Source organism: Fukomys damarensis, unplaced genomic scaffold (genome assembly GCF_012274545.1).
Source record: "Fukomys damarensis isolate Sample0158 unplaced genomic scaffold, DMR_v1.0_HiC HiC_scaffold_5, whole genome shotgun sequence".
Classification (NCBI taxonomy): Eukaryota; Metazoa; Chordata; class Mammalia; order Rodentia; family Bathyergidae; genus Fukomys; species Fukomys damarensis.
Window position 1 is genome coordinate 63,451,199 of NW_022900917.1, and position 10,661 is coordinate 63,461,859.

The 10,661-nt window shown below is 39.5% G+C and overlaps 1 protein-coding gene across 7 annotated transcripts in view; it reads right to left on the reverse strand.

Moving 5' to 3' along the window:
- The window catches only part of Bcl2l13 (BCL2 like 13), an 82,161-nt gene that overhangs the window by 41,489 nt on the left and 30,011 nt on the right, over positions 1-10,661 (reverse strand). For 6 of the 7 annotated variants that reach the window (XM_010630372.3, XM_010630367.3, XM_010630368.3 and 3 more), the window contains exon 3: positions 1,857-1,964. The exons of the other annotated variant lie outside the window; for it this stretch is intronic. In XM_010630372.3, the coding sequence (XP_010628674.1) occupies positions 1,857-1,964 (108 nt within the window). The remainder of the gene's footprint in view (positions 1-1,856; positions 1,965-10,661) is intronic. 7 annotated transcript variants of the gene reach the window in all.

The window sequence follows — 10,661 nt, forward strand, 5'->3', positions numbered from 1 at the left end:
AAGAGTTGGGCAAGGCTGGACATGTAGCTCAGTGGTAGGGCACTTGCCTAGCATGCATGCAATCCTGGTTTCAATCCCCAGCACTGCAAGAAAATAAAATTAAATTAAAAAAAGAGGTGGAGGCAGGAGGATCACATGTTCAAGGCTAGCCTAGACTACAGAGCAGGACCTGGTCTCAAAAAAACAAAACAAATTACTGGGCAATCTATGTCCACTTAAAAACTTGTACAAGAATATCCATGGTAGCAGTATACGTAATAGCCAAAAAGTAGAAACAGCCTAAATATCCATCAACTGATGAATGGATAAAATGTGATATATTCACTCAATGTAAAATTTATTCAACTATAAAAGGTAAGAAGTACTAATACCTGCTGCAATGTGAACAATCCTTGAGAACTAAATAAAAGCTAGTCACAAAGGACCACACAGTGTATGATCCCATTAATTGGTATGTCCATAATAGGCAAACCCACAGAAATAAAAAGCAAATCAGTGGTTGTCCTGGGTGGGGATGGAGTTAGGGACTACTGAAGTAGAAAAAGGAAACGACTGCTAACATGCATAGGGTTTCTTTTTGGAGTATTGAAAGTATTCTAAATTTAGATTGTAGGCTGGTAGTACAATTCTGTGACTACACTAAAACAACTGAATTGTATTATTTAAAGGGATGAATTTTAGAGTACATGAAATATACATACCTCAATAAAGCTATTAAAAAAAAATCACTGGGCAAAAAAACATCACTGAACAAGCTATTTAATGCAGTGTTATTTAAGTGACAAAGTTTATCTGAAAAAGTAAAAGTGAAGAGTGAGGGAGAAACAGACTCTACAGAGTGAGTGTTGGACTAGTAAAAGAGGAAAAAACAAGGTAAAAGAATACCCTGGAAGATACAGGGCAGATTTTGCAAGGAAAGTCACAATACCCAGGATATTTAATGTAGTTTTATTTATGAAAGGAAAGACAAGAAACAACTCAAATGCTCTCTTCAATAATAAAGGAACAAATGAATAAATATTCATTTAATGAACAGAATTTCATATAGTTAGAAGAAAGACAACTATGTATTTTAAAAACAGGATGCATGGCCAGGCACCGTGGTGCACACCTGTAATCCCAGCACTTGGGAGGCAGAAGGAGGAGGATGGCCACAGTGTGAGGCCAGCCAGGGCTATGTAGCAAGTTCAAGGCCAGCCTGAACTACACTGTGAGATCCTGCCTCAAAAAAATAAAATAAAATAATAAAAATAAAATGCAAGCTGAGCATGGCAATACAGGCCTATTATGCCAGCACATGGGAGGCTGAGGCCTGTGAGTTCAAAGCCAGCCTTAGCTAGCTATATAGTGAGTCCCAATGTATAAAAAGTATGATAGGTCCAGGGATTTAGCTCAGTGGAGCTGCACCTGTCTGGCAAATGCAAAATTCTGAGTTTGATCCCCCGTACAAAAAAGTAGGATGTTGGGGCTGGAGGTTTAGCTCAGTGGTTCCGCCACCTGCCTTGAAAGCACAAGGACCCAAGTACAATCCCCAGTACCTCCCCAAAAGTAGGATCTTGTACCATTAGGTGCAAAATATTTGGAAAATGTGGCCATAAAATAATACATTATAATTGCAACTATAGCATATATCCATGCAAAAATAAGAAGAGCTTTCTTGTTCTTTTTCTTTAATGTTGTCAAATCTTATAAACATATCTCCTTGGAAAAAGACAGCCTTCTAGTTTCATCCTTATAATCCCACAACAATAAAGTAATATAATACTGAGAATATCCTATGAACATCAAACTAAATCAACAGTAAGCCACACCAAAAAGAACCTGATAATTAATTAGGAAAGTAAGAATAAACAGACCTTCAGAAATTTCTTTGTCCAGGGATTTTAGTTCTTCTTCGATTTCAGATTTAACTTTTAATAAAACTTCTGGGTCCAGAGATTGTGAAGCTACATCTAGTTGAACCCCTGAAACCAACCAAGAAAGGTTACTTATTCAAAGAGGGAGAAAGAAGTCATTTTACCTACTAAGCCAGAAAATATAAAATCAAAACTCAGGCTAGGGAGGTTAGGGGGTACTTTATTCAATCATTAAGAAAACCACAACCAGGCCAGTAGCAAAGGTCTAAATCCCAGCACTCTCACAGGATGAGGCAGGAGGATGCCAAATTCAAATCCAGTCTGGGCATTTTAGCCACTTAGACCCTGTCTCAAATAAAAAATAGAGTGCTGGGGTTAGCTCAGTGGTGCTGCCACCTGCCTCAGAAGCGCAAAGACCTGAGTTCGATCCCAGTTACCAAAAAACTAAACACAAAATAAAAAATACAAAGGGCCTTGCAATCGCAAGGTCCTAAATTTGATCCCCAGTACCGCCCCCACACACACACAAAAAAGAAGAAAAAAAGGAAAGGCTGGAGATATAACAGTTGGGAAGCCAAGGCAGTAGGACTACAAGTTCAAGTCTAGCCTGAGCAACTTAATGCCTTGGTAAGACATTATCTCAAAATGAAAAATAAAAAAAGGGCTGAGGATGTAGCTCAATGCAAAGCTCCTGGATTTTCCCTATTAAAAAAAGAAAGAAAGAAAGGCATTGCTGAGCCTGAAAACAGAACAATTATTTTTGACAGTCCAAATTCAGACGAGCTGGCCACGGTAGCACAAGACCTGCAATCCCAGCACTTGGGAGGCAGAGGCAGGAGGACTGCTGTGAGTTAGAAGTCAGCCTAGGGTACATAGGGAGTTGAAGGTCAGCCTGATCTGTATAGTGAGACCTTTTCTCCCAAAAAATAAAAAAAAATTCAGACAAGTCAGTTTTAGTGACATCAATGCATAGTAACAACAGCCAAGTGTTAGTCACTACACTGCTTTCAATGCATACGTATGAATTTATGTGCATTTATACATACATTAAGCCCTCACAACAACTCTGGGACAGGTCCTGTTATTACTCTCATTTTGTGGGTGGGGAAACTGAGGCAGAGGAAAAAATGTGACCATGGATACACAGGCAGCAGTGCTCAGATACAAAACTGACAGCATGGGTTCCACTCTTAACCACTGCACTCCACAGCATCTCCCCTTGCTTGAGAGTGTGTGCTATATGGAATCAAAAAAGAAGTCCAAGCCTTCATAGTTTTAAGAAACTTCACAGTGGTAGGTGCAGTGAGGCACACTTATAATCCCAGCTACTCTGCAGGCCAAGGCAGAAGGACCACAAGCTCGAGGCCAGTCTGGGCAAACCTGTCTTGAAATAAAAAATGAAAGGGCTAAGGAGGTAGCTCAGTGCAAGGCCTTTGGTTCAATCCCCAATATCCCTAAGAAGGAGGGAGGGAAGAAGAGAGAAAAGCTTCCCGGAAAATTCTAGTCCTCACTAAAATGTAAAAACATTCTTTCAGTAATAGAGAATTCTTTCTTCTGGTTTCAGATTTTTCAGTACTGTAGAACAAATTTTTATTTGAACAGGAAATTTTTGATAGAAAGATTCAAATCAATTGACTATTCAACAGAATCCATAATTCTGGGACAAGGCCAAGTCTCACAATTGCACTCATAATAAGAGCTGGTTTGTGCTAAAGGTATTCAAGAATGTCAGGATAATTCTGAGCCATTCTAGAAATCTGGCTCAGTTTAGTCACATGTAAGTTTACATGTACAATAATTAGAGGATGTTGATTAGATACTTACTAACCAAGTTTTAGCGAAGGAAGAGTCTTTATTTCCCTAGAGATTTGAGATATAAATATAAATTGTCATGAGCGATAATGAAGTCCCTCCTTGAATAAGGCAAGGGACTCATAATCAACTGTTTTTCTTTCTCCTGTGCAAGAATCTTAGCAGAAGGCTGGGGTATGATGGCATACACCTTTTTACAGGAAGATCGCAAATCCAAAGCCATCTTGAGTAACTGAGCAAGATTCTGCATCAAAATAAAAATCAGTCAGCCAGGCGTGCTGGCACATGCCTGTAATCCCAGCACTCGGGAGGCTGAGGTAGGAGGATTGCTGTGAGTTCGAGACCAGCCTGGGCTACATAGTGAGTTCCAGGTCAGTCTCACTACATAGTGAGACCCTGTCTCAAAAAGCCAAAAATAAATAAATAACAATCAGGTAGGGTGGCATATACCTGTAATCCCAGCACTTGGGAGGCTGAGGCAAGAGGATCGCCATGAGTTTGAGGCCAGCCTAAACTACATAGTGAGTTTAAGGCTAGCAAGAGGTATAAAGTGAGACTGTCTTTTTAAAATTACATAAGTAAAGCTAGCAATGTAGCTTTATGGTATGCCTAGCTTGTACAAGGCCCTTGGTTCAATCCCTAGTACCATTTAAATAAATAAATAAATAAATAACCCCAGCAAAAGGAAAAGCAGCATGACTGGGACCAGCAAGTTGCAGATCTACTTACTACTCATTCCTTCACTGACAACGTTTACAGAGCACCCACTATACCTAACTAGCAGAGAAGGCCATGGTTTGTCCAGGTCCTGAAAACTTCACACGGATGTGCCAGTTCAGGACAGGCAGGAAAACAGTAATGATTCACAAAGCACCTGTCAACTAACAGGCACTGTGGTGAGTATTTCATGTGTGTTATTTATTTCCAGGTCAAGCTTATTAAGGGAAGAAATACGTGTCCTGTGTAAAGATGAGGGAACTTGCTGAGGTGTAACTTAGTAGTAGAGCATGAGCTTAGCAAACTGCAGACTGGGTTCAATCCCCAGCACCTTAAATAAATAAACAAAAGGATGAGAAAACCGAAGCTTGAATAAGTTATACCATAACTACAGAGGAGCTGTAATTAGAAATCAGGTCAGCCTGACTACTTCTGACTACTGACTACAAAACTTCAATCCAGACTACACCCTCCTCCTCATCTGGTCGGGAGGCCAGGAAGGAATTATCTCAGAAACACTTCTGGCATAAGTTGTCTCATCAGCACAATGCCTTCCAACACTGACATTCATGGCCTCTTATTTAATCTTCATTCATACAGTCTGCAGTCCAAGAGAAGGCTAGTTATCAAGAACAGACTTATATTCCCCAATATAAGAAAACTATGACCAGAAGTACTGGGCACAAACTACTTTAATTTTAGCAAAAGGAAAAGAAAGTTCTTAGTCTTGAGCAGGTGTGGTGGCACGCACCTAAAAATCCCAGCACTCGGGAGGCTGAGACAGAAGATCACCTCAAGTTCGAGGCTAGCCTGAAGTACATAGTGAAACTGTCTCAAAAAAACAAGTTTTTAGTCTTTTGCACATAATGGAGAAAAGGGAAAAGTATATAGGAGAAAGTTCAACTAGGTACTTGATAATTTAAGGTCAATTATTTCTCTCCCTTCTAGCTTTTTTTTTTTTTTTTAAATTTTGCTTTCTTTTGTTTTGGAGAGAGGATCTCACTATGTAGTTCAGGCTGAACTTGAACTCACTATGTAGCCAGGCTGGTCTCAAATCTGTGATCCTCCTGCCTCAGTCCCCTGAGTACTAGGTTCACAGGCCACTATGTTTGCCTGCTCCCTTCCAGCTTCTTGGAAGCCAGCCCACTAAGTAACGCAAATTCTGGAGCTTGGCATTCCGGTTGATCACTACATATGACTTATGTCAGGATAATCACCCTGTGAGCATCTTTTACATAAAATGTAAAAATAGTACCATAAAGGGTGTTGTCAAGGTTAATGAGATTAATAAGTCAAGTACTATCACATCAAAAATGCCAAATGGAGGGGCCATGGTAAAGTGCACACCTAGTATGTACCAAGCCCTGGGTCTGATCCCCAGCACTACCAAAAGAAAAAAACAGTGCCCAGCAGACAGTAGTTCCCATTCACTAATCCCTTGAATTCTTTAAAATGTCACTGGAGCCGGGCGTGGTGGCGCACACCTGTAATCCCAGCACTTGGGAAGCTGAGGCAGGAGGATCTCTGTGAGTTCAAGACCAGCCTGAGCTACATAGTAAGTTCCAGGGCAATCTCAACTACATAGTGAGACCCCGTCTCAAAAAAAAAAATAAAATAAAATAAAATGTCACTGGGCCAGGCAGGCATGGTAAGACCTATCTTCAATCCTAGCATTCAAGAGACTGAAGCAGGAGGATCACCATATGAATTTGAGGCCAACCTGCACTACACAGTGAGTTCAAGGCCAATACAAAATCCATTGAAAGACTGTCTCCAAAAAGAAAAAGAGAAAGAGGAGAAAATTTTTCTTTTGCCTGATTCTAAACATGCTTCCATGACAGTAGGGTAAAAACCAGGTTGAAAACATTTTGTTTAGCCTTCTAAATTCCACAAAAACATTTCAAATAGACATTGCTATTATTTTGCTCTTAGCTGGCCTTTTAGATTGAACTCAAGGCTGTTGCACTAAGCTACACCCCAGACCTTTTTTACTTTGAGACAGCATCTTGCTATGCCCAGGCTGGGCTCAGAGTTACAAGTCCTCCTACCTCAGCCTCCAGGGGATTACAGTGTACACCACGAATGCCTAACTTTGACCCGTCCTTAGTCAGAAACACAAAATATCTAAACATTTCAGACCCTTGCCATAAAATCTAGTGGATCTGTTTTTGTTTGTTTGGTACTGGGGATAGAACTCAGGACATCAAGCTTTCCAGACAGGCACTTTATTCATCCCCGGCCCCAAGCGGACCTGACTTTTAATAAGATTTCTGATATAACCCAAACATCAGATTTCCTGAATGCAGTCTCCATTCCTCCACATTCTAGGTGTTATTTTCATATTAATCTGGATCATCATCCAAACTGTGCATGCAAATAATAAAGGTCCCTAGATAGTGTTAACTACCTGTTTTGAGTTGCACTTTGGTGTAATTTCCTTACCTTTATCCAAAATCACATTAAAAGACAGTGTTCTGGGACTGGGGATTTAGCTCAGTGGCACAGTGCCTGCATGGCAAGCTCAAGGCCCAAGTTCAACTTCCAGTATCAAAAAAAAAAAAAAAAAAAATCATTCAGTCTTTGACATAATTTAAAAATATATATTGTACTATATTGTCTGATAACTTTATACTTTATCACTTTTCTGACCAGATGATAAGCACTTTGATATACTTCCTTTGTTTAGACTTATGTCAAGCATGGACTAAAAAACTACTCAAATATGTGTTAGTGGTATCTATTGTGATGCAAGTTAAAACCTCACTGCATTCGTTTATACAGAGGACAATGTTGCTGGGGACAAAGGACCTTAAGAAACCTCTCTGAATTTATGTATCACTTTTACAGGCAAAACATAAAAGTGACACATAAATTCAGAGGACTTAAAAGATCAGTTATCCGCCAGGTGTGGTGGTGCACACCTGTAATCCCAGTACTCAGGAGGCTGAGGCAGGAAGATCACTATGAGTTCCAGACCAGCCTGGGCTACACAGTGAGTTCCAGGTCAGTCTCAACTATATAGTGAGACCCTGTCTCAAAAAAACAAACAAACAAACCAAAAAATCAGTTACCCATATATTTTGAAGCTACTAAAATGACAAAAAACAAGAAGTCACTTTACATAAAAGAAAATCATAGCAGACCAACCACATAGGGTAATAAATGGTCCATTTATTTAGGGTGATCACAATACAGAAAAAAGAAAAGAAACAGAACTCAGGTATTGTCTCCAATCTTAAGAATATTTTAATCAATGAATGACTGAACCAAATTTTAGGTTTATAGTACATAAACCTGCCAAGTCCCTCATGGACTCAGAATTTTAATGATTTTCCCAGGCTCCAATAAATCATAGAGAAACAAGATTAGAAACTCGATCTTCTTATAAATAAAATTATTACTGAATCCTAGAAGGTACAATTACAATTTTTTACAGTGATAAAAAAGAAATGCTATTACTGAATGCTAGAACCTTATAATTTTTGACACACAGTGACAAACAAGGAATGCATGAGGTTTCGCCATCTGTCATCTGCCTCTCTGCACAAAATATGCATACTTAAAACACAAACACCCACACATCCATCACAACACTATAACACCACCACCACCCTACAAAGTAAATTACAATAATGTCTTAGTTACCGTATGCCTCATCCCACCAGATTAAAGAAAAGTAGCTGATTAGAGAAGTGCCTATTCTCATGAGGCTAATGTGATGCTGATTACACAAGACAAGTTGTCATACTTGATAATAAGCCATGTGGAAAGCCTACATCAGAAAAAGTCTACTGCTGTTAGTGCACAAAAGGCTATTTATGTAGCTAACCAATCACACAGACAGATTCAGTGATTTTTCATTTCATTAACCCTCTCTAACAGACTCTCTAAAGGACAGAGCTACACAGTAGGGCCAATAAATCCTGCACTATAACTCAGGAGAAAATATTTCAAAGATAAACAGACTTTAACACACTAAATCCCACCCACCTCAGCTTCAAATGAAGAGTCAGGTGAGTCAGCAACAGTCATATTCCAGCCCTGATACCATTCAGAGCTTTCAAAGCAAGTACCTGGTGAAGAGTTATGACCAGTTGAAGGGGCTAGACTTCTGAGAAGAAAATACTCCCTCAATCTGATTCCCCAAACTTGAAGCATATTAAAATGATCTAAAGGGGTTGAGGATAATTCAGCAGTTGAGCACCTGCCTAGTATGTACATGCAGGTAGTCCCAAATTCAATCCCCAGCATTATCATCTATAAAATATATCAAAATTCAGGTTCTCAGACCCTAACATGTGTCATATGGTTTTGAAGGTCTTTGACTTAATATTTAGGCAAGGAATCTTATTAAATAATGTTTTAGCCAGATGTGGTGATGTGTGCCGATAATCCTAGCACATGGGAGGTTGAAGCAGGAGGATCACCACAAGCTCAAAGCCAGCCTGGGCTACATAGTAAGACCTTGTCTCAAAAACACAAATAAAAAAAAAGTTCTAGATAACCCAGCTAATTACAATCAAATTACAAATGTTTACTGCTCACTTCGGCAGCACATATACAAATTACAAATGTCTACTGAACAGCCAGATAACATGGTTCAATTATTCATAAAATGACAACAAATAACCCAAATGATACCATATTGAATTAGTAAGTTAAAAAAAAAAAATCAAAATTTAAAAACAAAATACTATATGGGATTACAAATAGTGGTACCTGCCTATAATCCCCACAAATAACTAAGGCTGAGGAAAGAAGGTGACAAGTTCAAGGCCAGCCTGGGCAAATCAATGAGAATGTCAAAATAAAAAGTTGGCTGCAGCAATACCCACCTATACTTCTAGCATTCTGGCAGGCTGAGGCAGGAAGATCACAAGTTTCAAATTCAGCCTGAGCCAACGACAACCTGCCTCAAAATAAAAAATTTTAGGGCCGAGGATTTAGCTTAGTGGTTCTGCTGCCTGCCTTGAAAGCACAAGGTCTCAAGTTCATTCCCAGTTGCCAAATAAATAAAAGGGCTCAATGTGAAGGCCCTGGGTTCTATCCCCAATACTGCATGGATGGGTGCGTGAGTGGGTGGGTGGGTAGATGGATGGATAATACATCAATAGACAAACAGATTTTTAAAGGGGGCTGTAGCTAGTGGTAGAGCACCCCTGGTTTCAATTTCCACTACCACACACCCACAAAAAAAGCCAATCATGATGGCAGTTTTCAGGATGCTACTGTCTCCACCTCCCTCAGGCTTCCAAACTGGCAGAGATTGAAGGGAGACAGATTTGAGACAGAAAAACACACAGAAAAACCACCATGCATCCACCTCCCAAGGTCTCCTTTCACAGACGTCAGGGTCAGGATTTCCTGTGCCCAACAGAATAGCTAAGAAAAGAATGAAATACTACCCATCACCAGAAAAAAAAAAAAAAAAAGATTATATATATTATAATAATTCCAAACAAGGATGTACAAACCTGTCTTGAAAAGATGATCTGACACAGCATTATAGTACTCCCAAGCCCTAGAATGTACATGCATGCAGTCCCAGGTTTAATCCCAGCATTACCAGATCATCACCATCATCATCATCATCATCATCATCATCATCAAAAGTGATTTAAGATTCAAGAAAAGCCATCAAAACGAGGATTTCCTGCAGAATTGGTCAACCCAATTCCAAAATTCATATGGAACTGCGGTAGACAAAGAATAATCAAAGTAATCTTGAAAGAGAGCAAAGCTGGAGATCTTCACAATTTCAAAGTGTATTCTGAAGCACAATGATCAAGATAATATATTATGCCAGGTGTGGTACTTGCTTGTAATCCCAGCACTCAGGAGGCTGAGGCAGGAGGATCACTGTGAGGATGAAGCAAGCCTGGGCTTCACAGTGAGTTTAAGTACAGCCTAAACTACATAGCAAGACCCTGTTCCAAAAAAAACAGAAAAGAAAAAAAAAGATTATATAGTATAATAATTGACACACAGGCCAATAGAACTGAATTAAGAAACTACAAATAAACACATTTATGGTCAGTTAACTTTTAGGACGGGTACAAAGGCAATTCATAGGAGAAAGAATAGACTTCCCAAAAAACAGTATTAGGACAACTTGGTTATCCCCATGCAAAAGGAGTGATCTAGGCATAGTATATACATGCCTGTAATCTCAGCACTTGGGAGACTGAGACAGAAGGACTGCCACAGGTTTGAGACCAGCCTGAACTACATAGTGAATTCAAGGTCAGCCGGGATTACAAAGTGAGACTCTATATC